Source organism: Solanum pennellii, chromosome 8, assembly GCF_001406875.1.
Source record: "Solanum pennellii chromosome 8, SPENNV200".
NCBI lineage: Eukaryota > Viridiplantae > Streptophyta > Magnoliopsida > Solanales > Solanaceae > Solanum > Solanum pennellii.
This window is the reverse complement of record NC_028644.1, coordinates 68,162,974-68,189,092: the sequence shown is the minus strand read 5'-3', so window position 1 is coordinate 68,189,092 and position 26,119 is coordinate 68,162,974. Positions and strand designations below refer to the sequence as shown.

General features: G+C 28.9%; 3 protein-coding genes across 3 annotated transcripts in view; 2 read left to right on the top strand and 1 right to left on the bottom strand.

The window, feature by feature from the left end:
• Positions 1-4,185, top strand: part of LOC107026684 (lysophospholipid acyltransferase 1-like) — a 10,838-nt gene extending 6,653 nt beyond the window's left edge. The window contains exons 5-8 of the mRNA XM_015227750.2: positions 2,771-2,856; positions 3,472-3,535; positions 3,616-3,728; positions 3,818-4,185. Of these exons, the coding sequence (XP_015083236.1) occupies positions 2,771-2,856; positions 3,472-3,535; positions 3,616-3,728; positions 3,818-3,958 (404 nt within the window). The 3' untranslated portion in view covers positions 3,959-4,185. The remainder of the gene's footprint in view (positions 1-2,770; positions 2,857-3,471; positions 3,536-3,615; positions 3,729-3,817) is intronic.
• Positions 4,186-10,159: 5,974 nt separating this feature from the next.
• LOC107026785 (BAG family molecular chaperone regulator 3-like) lies at positions 10,160-12,872 on the top strand. Its single transcript, XM_015227868.2, has 4 exons — positions 10,160-10,615; positions 11,193-11,449; positions 11,558-11,704; positions 12,323-12,872. Exons 1-4 carry the CDS (start codon positions 10,393-10,395, stop codon positions 12,548-12,550), a joined length of 855 nt encoding a protein of 284 aa, XP_015083354.1. The 5' UTR covers positions 10,160-10,392; the 3' UTR covers positions 12,551-12,872.
• An 8,305-nt stretch (positions 12,873-21,177) lies between these two features.
• Positions 21,178-22,931, bottom strand: LOC107028195 (protein DETOXIFICATION 49-like). The gene has a single exon (XM_015229240.2). The coding sequence runs from the start codon at positions 22,794-22,796 to the stop codon at positions 21,312-21,314; it is 1,485 nt and encodes a 494-aa protein (XP_015084726.1). The 5' UTR covers positions 22,797-22,931; the 3' UTR covers positions 21,178-21,311.
• Between the last annotated feature and the right edge of the window lie 3,188 nt (positions 22,932-26,119).

The window sequence follows — 26,119 nt, the reverse complement described above, 5'->3', positions numbered from 1 at the left end:
GGATGGATCTATTGATAAATACAAAGCTAGGCTAGTTGCAAAAGGTTTTAAACAACTAGAAGGTCTAGAATTTTTTGATACTTTTTCTCCGGTAACAAGAATTACATCCATTAGACTTTTAGTTGCTATGGCTGCAATTTTTGATTTGCAAATTCATCAAATGGATGTAAAAACTGCTTTTCTAAATGGAGACCTAAATGAAGAAATTTATATGGACCAACCCGAGTGTTTTGTTGAAGCAGGCCAAGAAAGCAAAGTATGTAAACTTACTAAATCCCTATATGGCTTGAAACAGGCACCAAAGCAATGGCATGAAAAGTTTGATTCCTGCATGATTGAAAATGATTTTAAAACAAATGAGTGTGATAAGTGCATATATCATAAGTCTTGGAATAATTCACATGTGATCATTTGCCTATATGTTGATGATTTGTTGATCTTTGGCTCTAACATGAATGTTATTGATGAAGCTAAAAATGTTCTTAGAAGCCATTTTGATATGAAAGATCTTGGTGAGGCAAATTTTATTCTTGGAATAAAAATAACAAGAACATGTGAGGGGATTTTCCTTGACCAGTCACATTATGTTGAGAAAATTTTGAAAAAATATAACTTTCATGATTGCAAGCATGTTGCTACTCCTTTTGATTCAAGTGTTCACTTATTTCCTGTTGAAAGTGAAAATGATGTAATAAATCAAAAGGAATATGCTAGTATAATCGGAAGTTTGAGATATGTGACTGATTGCACTAGGCCTGATATTGCATATGCAGTAGGAGTACTTGGCAGGTTTACAAGCAAGCCAGGTAATGAACATTGGCATGCTATAACAAGAGTTATGAGATATTTAATTGGAACGAAAAATTGTGGTTTGTTCTATAAAAAATATCCTGCTGTACTTGAAGGCTTTTGTGATGCGGATTGGAACACTTTGTCAGGTGATTCCTGTTCTACCACTGGTTATGTCTTTACTTTAGGTGGTGGTGCTGTTTGTTGGAGATCAAAAAAGCAAACTATAATTGCTAACTCTACCATGGAGGCTGAACTAATTGCTTTAGCTTCAGCTAGTGAGGAAGCGAATTGGTTAAGAGATTTATTGTTTCAAATTCCTTATTTTGAAAAACCAATTCCTCCTATTTTAATTCATTGTGATAGCACCGCTGCAATTGGTAGAGTTCAAAACCGTTATTACAACGGTAAATCCAGACCTATAAGGAGGAAACACAGTAATGTAAGATCGTATTTGACAAATGGTACCATTAATGTTGATTATGTCAAATCTTGTGATAATCTTGCAGATCCTCTTACGAAGGCCTTAACAAGAGAAAAGGTCTGGAGCACATCGAGGGGGATGGGATTGAAGCCTACAAATCCTTGAGTCATATATGAGGAAACCCAACCTGGGGACTAGAGATCCTATAACCAGGTTCAAAGGGAAAAACTAATCATATAATGACTTGTTGTGAAAAATGCACATTTTTTTTTCCCTCCCTATGATGTGAGTGCATTATTTCCTGTAGTTTGTGAAGGTTGAGTTGATAAAACTCTTAATGAATATCTGTAGCCCGTATGGGTGGAGTGTTAATCTTACAGGAGCACTCTCGACAGATTTCACCTATGTGATGTGTGGAAGTAGGTCGCTTCCTATGAGAATGGGGCTTATTCTCAAATGCACTCATGAAACCGGGATAGCACATGGCCATAACGTGCTGGCTGTTAAAGCTCATGTCAACACCTTGATTATTATGTGTGAGCAGTGATATTTTATTTCCCTTAAGCAGTCATAGTTCAAGTCTGAGACCACTACGACTCTGGAGTAAAAGTTACTGTTTCACTAAGTGGAGGTTCAATGCAGAGCACACCTTCATTATGCATAGTAGTCTTCCTTCAACTGATATACTCTCTTATCTAAATATTAAAATGAGTGGGGGATTGTTAGGTTATTAGCATTTTAATATTAATATTTAACATATTAAATTGCTTTATTTTGGAGTTATAAGAATGAACATTGGAATGGATGACTTCTACATCATCCATTAGCATTGGTTATCCATCAATGTATTTCATTCTTAATTCCTCCATTACTCCCTTTGTAACCTATGTAACATATGTAACTCCCTTTGTAACCTATGTAACATATGTAACTCCCATTGTAACTTATGTAACCTATGTAACTCCCTTTGCAACCTATGAAACTCCTAAGGTCATTATCTTCACTATTTACTACTTCCATTATCTTCCTATTCATTGCTAGGAAGACTTCTTGTAGTATAAATAGTGGTAGTCTTCATTTGGTTTTAGAGATACACAAAACACAAGAGAAAACAAAGAGTGAAAGAGTTAGTCTAAAAGAGAGTTCTTATTAGTTGAAGGGAGGTGTTCTTTTTTGTGGAGCTTTGGACTCAACTCTTGTTCAGAGTTGTTGAGTTATACTTTGTGAAGGCTGTTGTATCCTGGAGGGGACAAGTCAAAGAGGACTACTGCTGGACCGGTGAAAACATTTGCTGCAGTGGGCTTGAATCTCCTTAAAGAGAGCGAGATATCCGCGCCTCAGCCTGAAGAGATTAATTTCTTCATTTTATTTTCAATTGTAATCTTGAATTTTATTATCTTGTAAGTTTTTTCACTAACAGTTTATCTTGAGATATTAGTTCTGAACTGTTGGTAGTATAATAGGTTATTCAGCATCAACATAAGTACTAGTTTGCTTCAATATTCACATCAATGTGAATACAACAGATTTTGTTCGATTTACATTTTTCTTCTGCAGATGTGTATGAAAGGCTTGTACAGAAGGGAAGGAAGCCTGGTTTCTTCCAGTTGCTGGCTACCCAAACTGTCAGTGCCGTTTGGCATGTAAGTGGACAGTCTTGCACTTTTCTCTAATTAAGTATTTGTCTGCCCTTTTTTGGTGTCCGGAAATAGTTATTTTGCCCTTTGAAAAGGCCATTTTTGATGTTTATGAGATAAGATGCATGCCTTTTGCATTTTTTAATTTGCTTCCATTCATTTAATCTTCATAAACCCTATTGATCTTGACCAGATTATGCACATATGTTCTTGTCTTTCTAAGCAATGACACTTCTTTAACTTCTTAAACTCCACAATAGTAAGCAAACATGCTGGTTGTCCAATTTAAGAATAAAGAGCTAACCTACTTTTATGCTTCTCAGAGCTAGTTTCTCAGTTCCAAACTCAGTAATTCAAGAAAGTTAGCTGCGGAAAACTTATCTATTTTTATATCTTTGATAGTGGTGGTGTCTTGGCCAGATTACGCACCTCTTTTAATCCATCAGTACCTGCTACCTCAGAATGCTTTTTCTTAAACACCATGCTAATTGATTGACATTTTGAGTTCTCGTGTTTAATCCATCTGATGTATTTTTTCCTTTTCATCGCACCCTCTGCTTATCGTCCATTAGTTTGTCTGACTGGGTAACTAATGGTGTACTTATCTCTGTTACATTACAGGGATTATATCCTGGGTACATCATATTCTTTGTTCAGTCCGCTTTGATGATTGCTGGATCAAGAGGTATTTAACTGGCATACCTACTCGATCAGACACATTTAACTTTGATTTTGTTTTCCTAATCTTGTTTTCTGTATGAGCAGTCATTTACAGATGGCAGCAAGCTACAAAAGGTACTATGTTTGAGAAGAAACTGGTAGCAATGAATTTTGCATACACACTGCTGGTTCTAAACTACTCCGCTGTTGGATTCATGGTTAGTCACATATTTGTTGGAATGATAATTTACTCTAAAGCCAATTGTCTTCGACAGACGCTGATCATTGTTTCTTTCATGCGTTACAGGTATTAAGTCTGCATGAAACTCTTACTGCTTATGGAAGTGTATACTATATTGGAACAATTATACCAATTCTTCTCATCCTGCTTAGTAAAGTGATTAAGCCTCCAAGACCTGCGACGTCTAAAGCTAGGAAAGCAGAGTAAATCCAAGTCAGTTTCTTGAGTTGCTTAAATTCTATTTATTCTGTTTCAATGGCTAGATAGCACTTAGTTTTGAGAAGAATAGGAGAAGTAGAATTTTTACTCCTTAACTGGCCACTGAAAGTCATGTAGCCAACTGCATAATTATTGGGATAAATCTTGGCCACAAGAATTGATAAATGATTGTTTATGCTACTATCTAATCAAGTTCTGTTCTTGCATTCAATGTTTATAGCCAGTTTTTGTGGGTTGGTTGTTTGTCTTTTCTGAAAAGGCTTCACAAGAAACAAGAATGCTACTATTTATCCCAAAAGAAAAAGAAAAAAAAGCAACACACTCTTTGCCCTTGTTTCCCTTTCTTGCAACATGAGGGTGTGGGGTTGAAGCAGTGGGAAATTGACAGAAAAGGATGCTATGGTACCTCTTTTTCTTGTGATGTTCCCTTCAAAATGTCACACCTCTTAGGTAGGTGACTGGATATGATGAACTGATCCACTGTAACCTATAACAAATGTTCTCTGGTAAACACAAGTTAAAGCTTATTGGTATGGTTAGTGTGAATTTACCTGTTGGACAGTATTCTGCAGTTTGGTTATAGCAGGTTTTAGGAGAAATAGAGGTAGAGGTAGCGAAGAACTTGGGGGAGGTGATTAGATAAGACATGAAACATCTTTAACTTTTACTGAGGACGTGACTCTAGATATGAAGAATTACATATCGAGGATTAGGGTAGAAGGGTAATAGATAAACATGTGTTATAGTACTTCCCCGAGGGAGTGTCATTGAGATAGTCTCCTTTTTTTTTTTAATCTTCTCCTTATTAAGTAGTCTTACCAGGTATTATGTAGTATCTTATTCTTCAATTGTACTACTACCTGTTACTTCAAATACTTTTGTTTATCAATAAGTACTGAAATTGTGATACTCAAAATGCTGCCTCCTGTGAATTTGCTCCAGAAACACATGTTTCATATATTATACACAATCTCTTTCAATACCATTGATGAATGGAACATTGTAGGACCTTAAGCTCCAGTAAGTTGCTTGAGTTGTGTTATTATAATAATGTATGAATGCAGCTGGATTCTTGACTTTGTGTCCATTTCTTTTGTGATGAAAAGTGCCAATAAGGCATGTTATCTTGGACCACCCTTAAAACAGCTTTGTATGAGTAAAAAACTATACAAGTTTCTGAAATATCATGCATTATTTCTTCATCTATTTGTTATCTGAAAAAAACTGTAGAGAGAAAATGAACTGGCTTTAGCCCCACTTCTCTTTGTTAATCCTTTTTGAAAACATGGACTGCTTCTTCAAGGATAAGGCTTGAAAAGGCCTAAACAGTATTTTTTTTAAAAAAAAAAATGTATTGTTCTTATTGAATTATTTTCATGTCACTCTTAGACCCCCCACTTCATTATGTTTATGCCTACTAGGCCAATTCATACTGTAGCTTTTCTTTTATATAATAATATTCGAGCCTTGAAAATGGAGAACCTTTCATTAAGTAGCACTCTACTCTCCTTTGTGGGTCTACCCCATACAAAATCCGAATTAATCACTAGTGGATTCTTTTTAAGGCCGCTTATGAGTGAGCTAGCTCACATTATTGATTTCAAGTTCAGGAAAAGGAGGGTTGCAACAGATTGACACCTGGCGTAAAACTTGTCAATTCATGATGAATGATATGAAATGAGCTTAAATGAAGCAGTGATGATTCATACAACCGACTCTAATTTCTTTTTTTGGACTAAGACTCACAGAGTGATCCAACTTTTGATGACAAGGTCGATCCTTTAGACGAACATATTACGATAAAAAGGAAAGAATATCCAAAATCGTTAGTTAATAATGTGAAGTAGAACCGTCTCTATGGGGCCTTAAATAGCGAATGGATAAAACACAAAGTAGAACCGCCTTAGAGAATAAATATGGTCTCATGTCTTGTTTGATAAGAGTTCTTGGCTTTCTATGCATTAGTTGTGATGTTAATTTTGAACAAAACATTTAATTGTACGAAATTGTGACATGTTGGTAATAACACACACATATAAATTCTTACGTTAAGGGATTTGTCCAATCAATTGTTAGCAAGAATGACATCAAATGCCACACATATTAATTAACATTCTTTATTCTGCCAAATTATTTTTCTCAGTACATTCTATGGAAATACACATAGTCGAATTCAGAATTAGAATCGTCATGCTCTTTATATAAAAATAAAATACAATTATCGTCAAGATAACCAGATACATATCGCACGATACACATTTTATTCTAGTGAATTACTTTTCTCAAAGCATTCATCAATAATATAAGAAAAATGATATGACTAACATACATGTAGATTAACATTTAAATTACAAAAATACAAAGTCGCCGTTGTTGAGAAGATGTTACATAGTAACACACTTTATATTTTGTCTAGTTACTCAACGTGACAATTATACAAGTAGATTATCACACGTTAATTGATTAAGCTCTTACAAAAATACAGTTATTATTGACAAATGACATGTCATAATTTGGTTGTTTTTTAATCATGTTATTATTATTTGGACCAATTAACCAATGGCTGCATGACATCTAGAAATTAAAAGAAACAAGACATTTATGTAGGCACCTAGGAAGATGGGTACTTGACTAAGTAGTTCACTTGCTATGTTTTTTTGTTTGAAACAAAGTGATGTGTGCCCCCTTCTGAAATGACTTCTAACAAACCCTCTAGATAGGGCATAATAAGCCAATTAGGCAGGCAAATTCAGAATTTAAATTTATCGAATTCAACTTTTAGTATTGAATACATTGCAGCGTTGAATTATTGGTTTAGGTTTAATATTTGTTGAGATTTTAGTAAATTTTTACGTATATACTTATATTTAAAATTAAAAATTATAAATTTAGATGAACCTATATGTAACGAAAATGCTATATTTACTTTGATTGGATGAAGTTTTTTCAAATGACCCAAGAAAGCTGGCCATTTTTGTTTCCTTTTTTCATTTGGCTTTTTGTGAATAGAGGGGGGCATGGACCCCTTGTTTAGTAATACCCCATTAGTTAAATTTTGGGTCCCTAATTATTTTGTTTCAACATTTCTTGGTTCATATGAATCTTTCCAAGTTTAGATAGATGCCATCAATTTATTATTATATTTTAAAAAATAATAATTATGAACAAAGAAACGTGTTTGGATATATGTTATTTTCAGGAAATAATATATTATTACGAAAAAAAAAATTTAAGAAAGAAATTCGAGACTCTCTATTTTTGTTATTATTATAGTGGTGTTGGAGTCAGATTATACTATTTTTAATTGATATATTAATGAATAAACCTTCTTATTAATGTTTAAATAAATAAAAGGAAAAATCATCTTGCATTTTTTTTTTTTGCCTTTGTTGATGTTTCAAGACCAACTTATTTCAAACAATATTTTTGCATCACTTAAATAATAAGATCATTTATTTGAAATTGTTATGAAGGTCAAGAAATTTTGTCTGAAAAAGTAAAAGGTATAAAATTATTATGGAATAAAAGTAAGAAAGGAATAATTGAATCTAAGAGAGCAATGAACCAAAAAAGATGCCATCTATAATTAACTTCAATTAAAAATTCAGGTCTAATTGGTTGTTTTGTCCATATTTAATTTCATATGTCATCACCATCTTTCTAATTTTGCATTGCACTCATTCTAATCATCCTCTTTTTGATTCATCACTTTTTATTTCTTTTCTATTTTATTCTCTATCCGATATTTAATATTTGTTTAAAATCGATGAGATCTGAATTCATATAATGAAGTTTTCACATTAAAAAATAAAATATTTTTAATAAAAATAACTTTATACCTAAATTTTAAACCTAAAACCTCCGATTAAGTTTTATCTTCTAACTTGCTAGTTATGCTAAGGATTAATAATTCCTTTGATTTTTTTCATGAAAATGAACATTCTTTAATGCATGCTTGTAGGAGAAAAAGTGTTTTGAAAATAAAAATTCTTTTTGACTATTTACTATTGCTTCAAGGGATTGCATTCCTTACAATTGGTCTACTCTTTTTTTCCTTTTCCAACAAATCCACCAAGTGGGTCAAATTTATATTTAATCTTGAAGTGAAAAAACATTTATTTTTATTTCTTCTAGAAAAGACTACAATATTTTACTAATTTTTTTTTCAAATAAAGGAAAAAAAAAAGAGAGATGTTCACAAATTATTTAGGCTTTATAGTACTTCTGATTATTTGTTTACGGATAAATGTTGATTTAGTACTTATAATATTTGATTATGTACCTCTATTGTTAAACTAATTGAAATTTATTTGTAATCCTTTTACTTATGAATAGTCAAAAATTTGTCATATCAATTGTTCCATCACTTAATTATATATGTGTTATGTTAAAATTTATATTGTTGCAACATATTTGACCGTTTCTTAAAAAAAATACTTGAAATAAGATACCCCTACATAAAAGGAAAAAAACATATTTTAATTAATTGAAAATTAAGTATGCTTAGTTAAATAAAAAACAATTCAATTTACTCTTAATATGGGACCAAAAATGTTATTATCCCAGTTTATAAACACTTTTTTAAATGATTTAATTGTTTACTCTCATGTCCCAAAAACATATTAATTTCAAAATGTAGATAAATATTTGCTTAATCATGTAGCTATAATTTCAAAATGTAGATAAATAACATAAATTAGTTAAATAATTAATTGGTAACAAGTTTTATTAATTCTTTATAATTATGTGAAAGATTATTATTAAAATTTGCCTTTTCAATTTTTCAAAACAAAGGAAGATAAATAGCTCAAGCAATCACAAGTAGGGGTAGTCATAACTCATAATTCATAAACACTAAAATTGAACTATTGAGTCGAATTGAGATTTATCATATCAAAGTTTGTTAATTTAATATTAGATATGTTTCTACTTTTATTTATAAATTATTCAATTATTAAAATTAATCTTTAAAAATATCGAATACTTATCCTAATAAGAAATAACAAGTTGGAGACTTACCTATAATATTAAATTATAATTATTGCCTACAAAATATGGCAAAAATAGTACTCTCTATTAATTTTAGGTGTATATGAATGGACAAGAAATTATGTGGATAACAAAAAATTTAAACACGCAAAGAATAAATCACTAATAAAAGCCAAAGCTATTCTTCTCAAGTCCCTTTCCAAAAAAACAAATTTAAAATTTAGAAGATAACAGTTGGCATTTTGACCCCAATTATTATACTTAATTAATTAACATATTTATAATATGGAAACTAAGATATCAATCTTTTTTAATATATATATCAAATTCACCTTCCTATTCTTTTGCCCAATAGAAAATAAAGTTACACCACCAAACCCATAATTCTTTTTGAAAAAAAAAGGGGTCTTTCAATTCTTATTTTGGGTTAATACCACTTTTTGTTTATTCAATTATTAATAAATTCTAATTTTAATATTCCTCCTAACCAAACATAAAATTTACCTGTATCGAGTGTGTATATCAAGTCAATACATGCATATTATATGTTTAAATTTATAGTTTATTTTACTTCATTAAATCACATAATAATAAAAATTGTATTGATTTAATGTAAACACTCAGTGCGGAAATTTTTTTCCCCAAATTTAATGTACTATGATCCCTTTACTTGTGAATCTTGCAAATTTACGAGAATTATTAACTACTGCATTATTTTATTATTAGTGTGTTATATTAAATATATATTATACTACTCGATATTTGAGGATAATATAATTTTAAATATAATAAAAGTATAACATATTGTTACACGTGTAAAGATAAATATACATATTTTAATTAATTAAAGGTTAAAATATGTTTAATTCTATAACATAAGGAGCAAAATCAGAATTTAAAAATTATTGAGGTACCAAAAATGACATTATTCCTTCTTATTTCTTTTTAATTTTTTTAATAATAGATTTTTTTTATTTTTTAATTTTTTATATCCTAACATCCATATATTCCCTTCTCCTCACCCACCCAAATATCCATTCATTCTTGTTACAATCCCTTCTTATCACCTCCACATTTTAATTTTTAAAAGTTTCTATAATTATAATATTATTTCTAAAAGGTCCTTCAAGTTTCTCTTTTTTCCCTTTTAGTCTCAACAAACCCAAAGATAAAAAGCCTACTAAAGTCATTAGCAATTTAAAACCAAAATTTTTGACTAGTTACAAAAAAAATAAATAAATTTCTATCATAACAATATTATTGTTGTTGTGTTTCTGACATTGTGGGTCAGAATCTTTTGTGTTTTTTTTTTCTTTTCTTCATTCATGGGGTTGTTCTTAGCTTAGCAGACAAGCACTTAAAAGAACAAATTTTTAATTTTTATTTTTTCAACTTTTGACATTTCTTGATAAATTGGCTTTGAATTTTTCATTATGAGTAGTAAAGAGTTGTTGAGAATGAAAACTAAAAAGCCAAATGGGAATGGACTTTCATCATCAGGATGGGAAATGAGGCCAGGAGGAATGTTAGTACAAAAGAGAAGTTCTGATCATATTTCAAATCAAAGTTCAAATATTGTTGTTCCAATTATTACACTCAAAGTTAAATATGGTTCATCTTATCATGAAGTCAAAATTAGCTCACAAGCAACTTTTGGTAATTTTTGATAATTTTTTTTGTTATGCAATTGTTATATTCATATCGATCACTCACCTCGAAAAATCATTTTCTTTATCGAAAAAAATTTAGTTGAGTGATCATATGAGAAATTAACTGTGTCCGTAGAATGAGGAGTCTTTGACATGAATTACACATCCATATACCTTGATATGCAATATTTCAATTCATATCTCAAAAGGGTTGTCATAAAATGAGAAATCTTGATATGAAATTGCATGTTCATACTTTTTTTCTTTCATTTTTTCATTCATCTATCAAAAGGGTGTTCATAAAATGAGGAATCTTGAAATGAAATTGCACATTCATACTTTGATATGCATTTTTTTCATTCATTTCTCAAAAGGGTAGTCATAAAATGAGAAATCTTGAAATAAAATTGCATAATTCATATTTATTTATTTTTTTTGCATTTTTTCCATTCATCTCTCAAAAGGGTGTCCATAAAATGAGGAATCTTGAAATGAAATTGCATATTCATAATTTGTTATGAGTTCTATTTTCCATTCATTTCTCAAAAGGGTGTTCATAAAATGAGGAATCTTGAATTTTACAGGGGAGTTGAAGAAAATGTTGGCAGGGCCAACTGGATTACATACTGAAGATCAGAAAATATTTTACAAGGAAAAAGAAAAAGATTCAAGAAATTTTCTTGATGTTTCTGGTATAAAAGATGGATCAAAGCTTGTACTAATTGAAGATGAAATAAGCAGAGAAAAAAGGTATCTTGAATCAAGAAGAAATGCAAAAATGGAAAATGCATCAAAAGAAATCACATCAATTAGGCTTGAAATTGATAAACTAGCTAAACAGGTAACAAGAATTATATTTCCTAAATTACAAAAAAAAAAAGTTTTTTATGTTTATTTTTTATGTTAAGGTATTTGATTATTGTTTTTTTTTTCATGTTTTATGGTGTAGGTTGCAAATGTTGAAATGGACATTTATGGTGGCAAAAAAGTAACAGAGACTTTGTTATTGAGTTTGATTGAAATGTTAATGACACAATTGATTAAGTTGGATGGAATTACTGCTGATGGTGATCTTAAATTACAGAGAAGAATGCAGGTATACATCAATTCAACATAGTTTCTGTCATTATAAAATTTTCTATGTTGGATGAAGTTTCCAAAAGATCAGTATTTTTGAGATTTACGAGACGTTTCATATGAGATATAAGATATAACATAATAATCACAAAGATAGAATGCATGACTATTTTACGCTATGTTTGGTTGGAGGTATCAGACAATTCTGAGATTATTTATCCCACTGTTTATACTTTAGTGAAGGAATAAATTATCACATATACACGATGAAATACTTATTCCATAATATTTATTCTGAGATTAACAACTTATTCCCAACGAAACAACTCGTTATCGTATAGTTTACTAAGATGTTTCTTTAGTTAGCTATGTGAACTAGCTAGTTATTGTTAGTTCTTCCTTGATCTTTTTCTACAACAACGCCTCAATTGCAAACAACTTGGATCGGCTATATGTAGTAGCGGAGCCACCCTTCTCCATGGGTGACTACGTAATGTAGATATTTTTTTATATTTTGACCTTTTTTAGTGAAATCAATGACTCAACTGTTGACTATATGAATTCTCGTTGTCCATGTTATTTCATTTAAGTTTTACTTTGGGAAATGACTAATTATTTTTTTGTTGATAAATTGTAGGTGAAAAGGGTGCAAAAATACATAGAGACTCTAGATATGTTGAAAATAAGAAATTCAACACTTGGAAATGACAATGCCAAAGTGTCAATGAACCACAAAAACAGAATATTCACAGGACAAATGGCAAAATCAATTTATTCTCAACAAGAACAAAGTAAGATGGGAAATTTTGCTGATGAGAAAAGCCCAGGGTCAGTTGTAGTGACAACAAAATGGGAAACTTTCTAAGAATTGATTAATAAATAATTAAAAAAGCCTAAGGAATAGTAGTGTGTGCTTTGAAAAAAAAAATATATTTCAGTGGCTTTGGTGGAAAGGGTATAAAGTTAGAGGGTACAGAAATAAATTTTGGTTTTGTGAATTCATTTGCCTTCATTTCTTTTTCCTATTTAGATTTTTGGCCCCAAATGTTTTTGGGGTTGAAAAAATAATGTGGTGATATGTTATGTAGCCTTTGAATTCCAAGTTGTATAAATGTGTATATATAATGCCAGCATCTGGTGAATTAGAAAAGGTGATGGTTTTACTTGAATTGAATTTTATATAATAACTGACGTCTTATTAATTATTAAGAGACTTTATCGATAGTATAAGTCCATCCCTCAAATATATATTACTTAGCTTGTCATAGTGATTTTATGACGTAGTGAATATATATAATTTTCTTCTAAAAGTATCTTAGGATATATATCATTAAAGTGAAGAGCACGCTAGCTAGGTGGTATCCCATTAGTTTTTTATATATTCTCCAAGTAGAATATGTGCATGTGATATACAATAATATAGGCTTAATTTGTGCGTTTTCTGGTCACCATGAATCTACCCAATATAAATTTAAATCAGTCAGATCAGTAAATTTAAAGTGCTAAATTATGGAGGGGGGGGGGGGTTTCTAACTGTTGCAATTATTGACTATTTCTTGTTATATTCATGCCTTTCCTTTCTTTTTGTCTTGCAAATTCAATGTGATTTGGGACCATTTTGCCAACAAACAACTTTGCTTTTTGGTGTATATGGAAAACTTTTTTTTTTGAATTAGATTCCATTTAATGAAGATATGATTATAAGTTAGTTAGGAAGCATAAAGATCTAAAATGTTGGTTGTGAGGTTGCAAAAGGTGATTAATTAAAATTAAACATTGGACCGAAAGAATAAACCTTTTGGTAATATTTAATAATTATAGCGTAACTAATCACACCAAAATGATAAAAAGTATAGGGTTGACTTTGGAGGTCATGGTAATGACCATTTTCATATTGTTTAATCAGTTGGATTCCACCTTGTTACTAATTATTTATATATTTTATTTATTTATCATCACATTTTGAGAAAAATAATAATATCTACAATAACATAATATTACACGAGTCGGTCAATTCCTCCATCTAGCTACTTTCTGTCACGCTCTGAATTTACACTTTAGACATAATAGATATTCAAAATTATTATTGCCTCGAGTTAACCATTGGTCTGGCATATAGTAAGACTGAGTATTCATATATATTCATCTTTCAAAAGCTTTTGTATTAGTGAGTATTCAGTCTTATATTATACTATATCAAGGATTCGCTCGATTCAGTTATAATTTCAAGTGTCAGCTACGACCAAAATATAGATTTCAACTTTAGTTGCTTAGTTAGGATAGAACCCCACCTCCACCCTCACCCTCACCCTTGTGGAATAATTGAAGGGATGTGGCACGACTTAATAACATATTTATTTTAAATATATAAAATATCACGAGTTCAAATTCTACTTTCTAAAAAGACCATTTCTCAAGTAGCAATAATTATTATCTTTTGGTGATATGTCATAAACAATATTAATAATACCATTTATGTGAATTTCAACTCTTTGATCATTGAAATGAATTTTCAAATGAAAAAATTTCATTTTCTCCACTTCATCATAAAGTTAATCAAGCATTCATATTAGTAGTTTAAAGGTGTGACTTTAAAGGATACTTATAATTGTAAATTAACTAATGACTTTTTTTTGTTTAAAGGAATCAAAATCCTAAAATTCCAAAAAGGCATTTAATAGTTGAGGTAATATATAAAATAAAAATCAAGGACAAAGCAATGTGATAATAATGAGAAATTATGTTCTAGAATCATATAATTATTGAAATGCTTTGCCCAACAAATGAGGAACCATGAATAATAAACTAAAATGGTATTAATTCTTAGCTTTATTTTTTTTATCAAGTATTTCTTTTTAGCATTAAGAAACCATATGTACAGCAATAGTTGTTCACTGTTGACTTAATAGTTGACATAAAAATTAAAAAGCAAGTAAATGATAGGAGTAAATTTATCAAAATACTCTTATTAAATAGTAGTCAACTAAACATTGAAAAATAAATAATACTAGTATTTAATATAAATATACAATAGACACATCATAGTAAATTATTTGTTAATCTTATAAACTATACTAATATTATTAGACATCCCTGAATACTAAAGTGAACAAGTAAAGATGAACGGAGGAAATATAAAAAAATCTTTTTTATAATTTTTTTCAATCATTTGAAGTTGAGGAAACTCATATTCTTTGGTTTATTCCCCATCTCTTTAGATATTTTCAAATCTCATGAAAATAGAGACAAATTTGGTATTTAGTTGCAAGTTGACATTCTTGATATAGAAGTGATGAAGTAAAAATTGACATGAAATAAGTGAAGTGAAAATTGGTCCCAAATAGAATCTAAAGACTAAAAGGTCAAATAACTTTTGAAATTATAAATATTAATTATGAACTTGATTATTATTATATATTAATTTGAGATAATTATAGTAATTTATGAGGTTCAAATTTTGAATCTGTCGTCGCATAAAAAATATGTCAATAACTTATCTATAGAAAACAAATGACCAACAAAGATTAGGATGAAATAATAAAATTTGAAGTCCAGGTATGAATTCACCTTTGTTGAAAAAAGTTTTACCCCCAAATATATATCAGACTTACTATGTGTTCTGATACGAATATCAATTCTAGGTATGAAAATCTTCTTTATTAAAAAACATTTTACCCTCTATATATATAAGACTTTTCGATATGAATTTAGATTGATGAATTTCAATACGAATATCAAATACCAAGCGATAAACTAAATAAAGTATATTGAAAACCAACCCAAAATAAAGGCCATAAAAGTTGAGTGGAGGCTCATCACTCATGGAATTTCCCACAAAGCTAATAGGTATTATATTCTCTTCAAAAATAAAAGAAGGGGAAAAAAAAGAGAGAATATATGCTGCTTATAATTAGTAGTAGAAGAAGAGACATCACACACTAGATGGGACCTAAATCACATAGAATAAAGAGAACATTCCTTTGTCCATCTTACAATTATTATTACAGCAAAAAATGCACATATTACCCAAAACCTTATAATTGCCAAGAACATGTACTCCTTATTTGTTAGGAATATTTTCTCCCTAGTGACCAAGGTGGAAGTACAAACTTTTCAATGTTTTTTTTTGGTATACAATTTTTATCACAAGAGATTGATAAATAAAATATAAGAAATTTGCAAATAAAACATAATAGATGTTTGTAAGATTATAAAGTCATATCTCATATTTGGGCCACACTAGGCATTATTTGGGGCCGCAAGATTAAATTAAATCAAATTTGTTCATTTGTATAATATATGTAACGACCGATTATATCAAAAGAAGATTATCAGAGAGTTCAATTCATTAAGGGGCTTAATCAAAGAAGATTGTAGGATTTTAATCATTTTAAAGGTTATGAGACGATGTTAGGTTACGATTTATTAAAGAGGAACAATCAAAGAAGATTTCAGAACTTTTATCATTCTTTTCAGGTTACGAATTCGTATCGAATCAAAGACAATTATCTACGACTCTCAAACAACTATAGTTGAAGGTATCAACCTACTTTAATATATCAGCGATACCTTTTGCCATAGTTATCAAGTGTCGTAGAGAATTGGCAAATGAAAAATCTAAGAATCTTTTCAAGTTATAAATCAGTTATCAGATCAAAGATGATTTTCTACGACTCCTGAACAACTATAGACGGAGGTATATATTTCGCTAATACATTTTGCCATATATAGTTATTAGGTGCCGCAGAGAATCGGCAAATTAAAACCCTAAAAAAGGTTATAAATCAATATCAGATCAAAGATAATTCTCTACAACGGTACCGGTTATAATTAATAATTTCCTTCCATCAAAGAGACTTGGAGATATGCATAACCAAAAATATTAATTAATTTTTTAATATATTATTTACTTGAAAAACAAGGTAAATAATTTACTTACCTAATATGTGGGACACATAATTGTCTCTGTCTCTAATAAACCAGTGTGTTAATATTCTTGAAACAATTGTCCAAGATTCATGCATGCTTCTAAATTCTAATCCATAGACTATTCACATATATATAATTAATAAAATAAGCTTACGAAATTTCCATACAATTTTCTTTAAAGTATATTGTTTCAAAATTTTAAACATCTTTAAGAATGCTGCATTAAAAAAATTTATTTTTTTTTTAAAAAAAAATCTCTGTTAGTAGTTAAGTATGATTTGTTTTAGGTAAGTGGGGTTATATTTTGACTAGAACTAATAATCATAAGATTTTTTATTTAATCAAACAAAAGAGGAAACTGTTGTGAAATGCACACCTCCTACCTTGACATTTTCTGATTATAAAATTAAGATTTTGCCTAATCTTATTGCACGATCAATTCTGATTTTCTAGTTATAATAAATTAATAATTAATCTAACTAAATTATTTTCTTTTAATTTTTCTAGCTAAGTCATACTGCCCTCAATGAAATTTGATTAATTAATATGTTTAAAATTTTATTTATGAAAAATAAAACTATTAATATAGTGATAAATGTGACGATCCGACATGTCATCAATCACGTCACATGAGTGCTAAATAAGTGCCACACGGCACAAAGTTGCCCACATAAAAGGCTTACGAAGGAAAAAGATTAGTTCTCGTGGATGATTCTAGAGAACTATAGAGGTTTTCATGGAAGAATAAAGAATTGTATAGAAGGTCCATAAAATATTCTAGTTATATAGAGAGTTCTAGAAGAAGGACTTACTATTAAATATGTAAAACTTGTTTAACAATTATTATTTACATATTTAACCCCTAAGTTAATAGTATAAATAGAAATATTCATTTATAAATTCATCAAGTAATCTTCCTAGCAATATAAAACTTTCCTTAGAAATTCTCTAGTGTCTTTCTTCATTCTCTTACCGATCTAATTTGAAAGCTTATTTGATTTTACAAGATCGTAAAAATTCGTGAATAAATTGTCAAATGACGAACGGAGTACTTAGTAGAAGTCTAAAGGCGTGACATAGATCTTATCTTACAACTTTAAACTTAAAAAGACGTTTAAAAAATTGCATTCTCGCTAGATTTTCACGGGCGCAAGAAATATTATGAAAAAGAGTGATGAAACATGACATGATATATTTTTAGTTTATCAAGAACATTACTTTACATAAGAGGATATACATATCGCTAGATTTTCATGTTGCACCCTGTTTGTTTCTCCTTCCGTTATTCTCGTAGTGTTTTGTGTTCCAATTTTTGTTATTATTTGTTATTTCTTACTAAATTATTCTAAAGTGAGTAAACATATAAAAAATTAAAAAGAATAAATACAATTTAAATAGCGATATCTAAATAGAATACCTCGTAAAATAATGCAAGTTCTAACATTGAAAATTGGTAGATATATGGATCTGAAACCCCTACAAGGCCCAACAACATCTTAGTGTCTATTATATGGGCTGGTTTTGCAATAATGTTCATAGCAGATCGCTATTTATAAAAATTCCTCAATTTTTAATTATAACGTTTTTCTTTTTATTCTTATTCTTTTTTTTCTTCTTGCATGAAAAAAATTATGCGATACATATTTAAATTCTTTTATCACTATAATTTTATCCAATAGGTGCTTCTATGTTGACAAATATGACAATAAATTTTATTAATTAGAGATAGAGGTGCTCTATACCGTTGATATACAAACAATATTTTTCGAAACAAATTAAGTTAATTCTTAACAATAAAGTAAAAAAAATTAACATTTCGTGTTATGAATAAGTTTGAATTAACTTTTAACAAAATGTAATATTTTACTATACTTTGGTAACCTAATCGGTTAAATATGCATCGATAGTGAAGAAATTATTTACATTGTTATTATATAATAGTAAGTCATTAACAATAATATCATGATTAGGATAAACATGCTCCTAGCTAGGTCCACACAAATAACAAAATAGATTATCCATAATGCATAGATTAAAAAAAATGTCTAGAGGTGATGAATTATATATTATGGTTAAAGAAATTCATTAATGCAATTAATTGTACGGAAACAGTACATCAATTTATGCTTAAACAATATTTCGATAATACAACAACATTATCTTCACAATAATAATTATGCAAATTGGCATATTTCTCAATCAAAATATATTTTTTTTTAAAAAAAATTATGCATCTTGTAACATGTTTGCCATTACCTATCCATGTTGCATGTCATGTATTTTGTAATTATCCCATTAAAGGACTACTTTATATTAACAAATTATTATAAACAAGTTACTGATATTAATAAAGATTTTTTTAAAAACTAATTAACTCAATAATGCACCATCAAAGCATGTGGTGGAGTGCAGAGTGGGGTTGTTTCTCCCTTAATTAGAGGTCTAACTCAGGTTCGAGTCTTGGGTATAATTTTTTTTCTCTTCAAATGTTATCCTACTTGACGTGAATTCAAATTAATCGAACTTTAATATAGATATCAAACACCAAATTAAAAAAAAATTTAATTAATAATAGAATGGATAGTACAAATTTAATACTAGTCAATTTATTAATTAAGTTTGCAAATGTCAATTAAGTTACAGAACGGAGAATAGTCGTGGCTGATTAATACTACATTAATTCTTTTGTACTTATATTCTTTTTCATGTTTGTATTTTCCAAATAACTTATCTTTTTTTTGTCAAACAGTACCCCCCACCCCACTTTAGTATATTTCGTCCAGTTTAAATGAAAATCGAAATTATCAGATTTTTTTTATTACTTGATGTCTGATACTGAACTTGTGAAATGTAATTTAGACGAAAAAATGAACTAATAAATCAATGGTAGAGCAACAAAATTTGAAGAATTGAGAGTACGTAGACTATAACGTTCATAATTTTTTTCCTATAACCCAATTTTCTACTACTCTAATGCATTAATTCTTTTTTTCTATAGGTTTTGAGGCAAATTCAAATTAAAATATTAATTTTACAAATTCAGAATTAGATTCTAACCACAATACTAGTGACCATGTTTGAGTTTTAGGTTATTCATACTTTAGAGTATTTTCAATAATTCAGTTAGTTCTACATAAATAAATTTTATTAAAAATCACGAATTTAAATGAATCTACATCTACATTACTACCATATCCATCCTCAATAAGTCATTCACCAGAAAAAATTAAGACGCAAAAAACTAAAATGAACAAAAAAGAAAACTTACTTGATATTTAATTTGAATTCACTGTATAATAAACTAAAACTTTATGTAATAATAATGTTATATATAAAAAACATATTATATATTTATCGATTTGATGCATACACGCAAAAGTTAATAGTTCATATGTATACTTTTTCTTTCTTCAAATAAAGCCTCCTCAGTAAATTCCAAACTATATTCAAAGATTCAATGTATACATAATATACTATAGACTTGGTTACACAGTAGTATTGCCGGCGGTTGCAAAAATTGAATAGTCTTGTCAATATTAAATAATTCTTTTATGGATATTAAATAATAAAAAAGCATTAACTTAACCATAAGAATTATGGATTAATTATAAAAATAGATCACAAAATTACAACTAAACAATAAAAACTTGTAGAAAATTTAAAGATACATGTCTTGTATTCATAAATTTGTTAGCGTATACTTATAAGAGAAGTGAAGTTACTATATGATACTTTAATTTTTTTTAATTACTGATTTTTCTCTAATTATTGTACGTACTAGAAATTCGATACATTTTCAATTTAAGAGTGAATTTAGTACTAGTACTTTGTCCCAACATACACAAGATGATTGACTTTTAAAATTCGAAAAATATAAACTTTTATTTTTTATTTTATTTTTATTTTAAAAAAACTCAAATAGATAGATATGGGGCACAATTCAACATATCTAAGTTGAATATTTTTTTAAAAAAGGAAAAATATTAATTGACTTTTAAAAGTCAAATATTTGTGTTTCAAAGGAGAGAAGAAAATAAAGCATGCTAATATAATAAATTTTACAAAATCTATAGATAGATACAAAGGAATGAAAAATGCCGGCTTTCGTTGGTTAATTTGAGAGAATTTAAAAAAGTACAAGTCAATTTTAAAAATTTGCATATTAGGTGATTCGAATACTATAATTATCATTTAAAAAATATTTGACTTTAAAAGTCAAATATCCGTGTTCAAAAGACATAAAAAAAGAATATTAAATCGAAGCAAAATTAACAAGGATTAAGGAATTTTATCTGAATTTCTGATAGAAAGTTACATTAGCTATATCCGATTAAAATTATTTATTAAATATTATATTAAACATGAAACTCTCTTCGATTTCGATATATTATTTATTTATTTTTTATATTTTAAACCCTCTTAATTAAAAATCCTGATTTTATCATTACACGAAGCATGACGATAAATTTTCACAATCTCTATTCTCTTGATATCTAAATTAATTGTCACAAATAATGCCGACTTTCACTAATTAATTTATGTCACAAAATAGAAAAGGAAAAATCACTTTCTAAATTCTACGTGCTTGATTACAAGGAAAAAAAAACTAATTTAATCTCTACTAGTGTACAAAACATTTTTTCAAAAAAAAAAAATTCAATAATCCACAAGAATTGAATTAAAAAAATAAAATAAAATCAAACATTTGAATTTTCCAACTTGTGATAATCCAAATAATCCTCTATCTTTTCATCTTGATTATCATAATCACCATTAATTAGTTCTTTTGCTCTTCTTGCTTGATCTTCCCAATTAGTCTTAACCAAAATAATTAACATCATAGTCACAGCACATGAACCTTGTGCACCTAATAATCCAAGCCATAATCCTTTAAAATCAAATCCCATAAAAAAACTTAACCAAATTGCAATTGGCATTCCAATTAAATAAAAACATCCTAAATTAATATTAGCACCTAATTTTGGCCTAGCTGTTCCTCTTAACACACCACAACCTGTTGTTTGTGGACAATTCCCAAGTTCACAAAGTCCAATAATAGGTAACACCATTGAGGTTAATTTCATAATTTCTTGATCTTGAGTGAATATTTTTGCCCAAATATTACGTACGAGAATAGCAAAAAATAAGGATGAGATACCCAGGACGAAACTTGTACATAGTCCAATAATAGCGGCTAATTTAGCGCGATTTGGACGATTAGCACCTAGCTCATTTCCAACTCTTGTTGATACACCAAAGCTTAATGAAGATGGGAAAATGTAGATTAAAGATGTTGTTTGGATCAAAATTCCCATTGATGCAACTGTTGATTGAGGATTAATTAAAATCCCACATAATAATATCATAATTTCATACCACCACCACTCTAAACAAACACTAATACAACTTGGAATTGCTAAATTGAGAAGTGATTTCCATCCCTTAAAACACTCTAAAGAAATTCCACACCAAGTTTTCTTGTAAATCTTTGAAAATATAATGTAAATTATTAATGATCCAACAAGATTGAAATTTGTCCAAACCCCACTTAATGCTACACCTTTAATCCCAAGATTAAGAATTTTGATTAAGAAATAATTAATTGGGATATGAAGAATGATTGCAAAAATAGCACAAAATGTTAAAGGCAATGTGATGGATTGTGAACGTAGATAAATCCTCAAGGGGTGTAAAAGTGATTGAGCAAAAAGGTCAGGGAGTGAAAAAAGGATGTAATTTTGTGCCATTTTTGCAATTTCATGATTTTGGCCACATAAAATCAAGAGTTTTTGCATAAATAGCCACAAAATTGAAATTGGAATTGAGGTTAAAAGTAGCAAAAGAATTGTTCTTTGTAATGTAAGGCCTAAAATGTTGAATCTTTTAGCACCAAAAGCTTGTCCACAAATTGGTTCCATTCCCATGGCTAAACCTGAAAGAATTGAATAACCGGTTATATTTGCAAATCCAATTGCAAGTGAACCACCAGCTAAAGAAAGTTCCCCTAAATGACCAAGAAAAATCATTGAAATAATTGAACGTGAATAAAGAATTAGGCCTGTAAATATCATAGGAAATGCAATTTTTCCAATGCATTTTGCTTCTAAAATTGCAAGTGTTAGATGGCTTTTTTGCTTTGGAATATTGTTTTCTTCCTTTTGATCTATCAAAGGACTCAACATACTTAACAAAAAAAAAAGATCCTAATTTGAATATGACACAAATTAGATTCAATCTGATAAAATATCAAAATGCGTAGAAATTAATAACACTAGCAACAAAATCTAGTACGTGTGTTTTTCTTAAATTTGGTGACTTAAAAGGGTTTTTGAGGGGTTCAATATGTGTAGGCGTTGGTTGGCTTTTTATAAGTGGGAGAAATTATATAAAAAAAAAATATTATTTTTATCTCTTTCTAATAAGGTCGGCTTAGAGGAACAAAAATATTTTGGTTGACTAAGTTTTTTTTTTTTTCAAATATAACCACCAAAAAAGTTACAAAGATTTTAAATGTTTTTACAATATAAAGTGTCGTTTATATAACCGACCAATTTAAAATTATGTCACTATTTGGCCTGCATGCATCAAAATATAGAGTCAAAAATTTCGAGAAAAATAAGAAAAATGATGATGGTTAGTATCATGTTTGAGTTTAATTTATTTTATAAAAACATACAGTGTGTGTGGACTTTGAGAAAAAAAAATTTAAAAAAATATAGGGACGGTTATTTAATAGTGATAATTAATTAAATATAATTTTTGACTATTAAGGGAGGCAGGGACAATTTATGCCTGCCGTTTCAGTTTGTGAATTAATACATCCTTTGAATATTGGAAATACCAGTTACTCTATAGAGATAAATAAATCAGTTTTTATGACTATATATTATATATATAATATCATAATTATTATCACTCGATTATTATTTTTTACACCTCAAACAATTACTCAGGGACCATAACATATAATCTTACATTATTTCGTTCTCGACTTTGGATCTTTGCATCCACCTCTGCCCACTATTCCATTTAATTCAAATTTTCGTCGTGTAGAATTCTTCATCATAAATTTAAAACTTCGTCCATCAATCTCATGACATTGCTCGAATATAGCTATAAAATAAATTCTAAAAGAAATTGGCCGACTTAATAATTAGGTTTAGTACCATAATTAAGAGAAAGGCAATTTGATCATACAAAGACAAATCTAAATTATTCGGTTAACTTGGACGTCTTTCAAAGTTAATTAACATGTACTAATTAGAATTCTATTACTTAATCATCCATTTAAATGAAATTTCATTAGGTGCCAATCTTTTGTCTAATATAAATAAAATAACTTGCCCACTTTTGCCTAATATATTTAAATATTATTTTTGGTACATCTAATTTTGCCTAATATACTGCCAGTAGCAAAATTTTGAACAGAAAAATCCAAAAGAAAACAAGAGAACTATTCTTTTTTGTCTTGTCTTAGAATTTTATGGTACGTAGAAGAAATTTAAGACAACAAATTAGACAAAAATAAATAAATAAATATGAGAATAAAACAAAAAAGTGTTCTCGTGCGGGTGGGGGTGGGGTATGGGTGGGCAGAATTTCAAAAGAAATAGTTTGAGTTAATTGGTCTTTGTGTTTTTTGGGGAATGAACATGTGTGTCATGAACGTCACTCTACTGAGTGATTGTGATGGAGCGATAAGTATTTCTTAATTCTTAATTAATAGACTTGCAGTAAAAGCTTAGAGTTCTTTTCGCTAGGTTCAAAAGCTTCTCAAAAGATCCAATTCAACGAATATCCTATATTGAGCATAATTGATATGCGACTACGACTAGCCGATCATTATCATTCCATAAAATTATTTATATATGTATAGTATCATATACAAATTCATATAGAATAACTTTGAAAGCGATCATAAAAGCAGTAATACATCAAATCTAATCAGAACTCCAAGGTTAAGTATACTTGCGTGAGATCAGTATTACTAGCTAAGATGGATGACCCATGAGACGCTGCTCGGATGATAAGTATCCTTCACCTCCAGCCTTGAGGTTGTGGGTTCGAATCATCAAAGGAGAAAAAAATGGGAGCTCCTAGGATGGATTAAAGAAACAGAATAATATAATCCTTTTGGTAGAGAATTAATTAAAGATCATAGACACAATTACCTACTTAAATAAAATTTTCTGCTACGAATTTAAATTAATCGACCTCTAATAGATATATTAAGCACCGATGAAAAACAATAACTAAAAATGTGTATCATAAGTTCATAACATCTTATTATATACTATGTACAGATTAAAAGTGTTGATCTAGCTAGACACACGTTCTTGTTAATAGGTTTCTAAAAAGTCCAAGTAAATCGTCGTACTCTAGCTACTTTATATGCTTTTATTAATCATATTAACCACTAGCAATAATAACTTTCTAACTAATATAACTATTCATAACTTGAATTATGTCCCAAATTACGTCCGTGACTGAAAATAATTAATTAAGCGTATACACATAAATAATAAAAACAATTTTTAACGGCAATAAATATATATATTAACGAAAAGTGATAAACTTTTACCGACACTAGTTAATTGTCACTGGATCCAATGTCATTATAGACTTTATGAAAATTTACAAAAAATGTTAAATATCACTAAAAATATACTTTTAGCGATAATTAAGATAATATCATTAATTAATTGTCACTAAAAATCTTTAATTAATTTTGAAATCATCATTTTAAGTTATTATATAGTTAGACACAATTCGACTCAAAATCAATTTCAAGTATATTTTCTCAGAAATTTGGCTTGACAATCTCATAGTCTGACTACTGCTTAAATGGCGACGTCCAAATAGGTCATACAATAAAATATTATAAATAATCAAATGAGGCTGCATTATTAATTTCAATAATACCTTGTAGGATTTTTGGACAGTATTAAAAAATAAAGTTGTGTTTTACATGTAATAAACAGTTATATTTGTTTACATCCCTACTCTTTCGAAATAGGGCGAAACGTCGCGGCAACTCGAAAAATAATTAATTGATTCAATTTTAACAAAGTTTTAAAAATAAACGAGTTTTAAAAGAGTCGCCACCTAATTTTTAGGAAAAATAGGAAACCAATTATCAATCTACGAAACCAATTCGATTCTAGGTAAGGGGTTTAAATTATTCCGAAGGGAAGGGGTTAGGCACCCTTCGGAATCCACAATTGTGGTTCCCGACTGAATTCATTTTTTTTCAAATTGAGGAAGAATATAAAATAATGTACAGATATAATAAACATGTAATATACACAACAAAATAAAATAATAATCGGCCTAAGGTTTGCCTAACGTCAATATCCACAAAATAATGAATGAAATATAATTCGAACTTTTTCGAATAATTTCAAGGAGAAGCACCTCCGGGTACCTGTAAAGACACTTAGTAAAAGAGTTAGTGCCAAAGTAATATAAATAAAAATAAATAACTCAAATAATAACTAAAAATAAA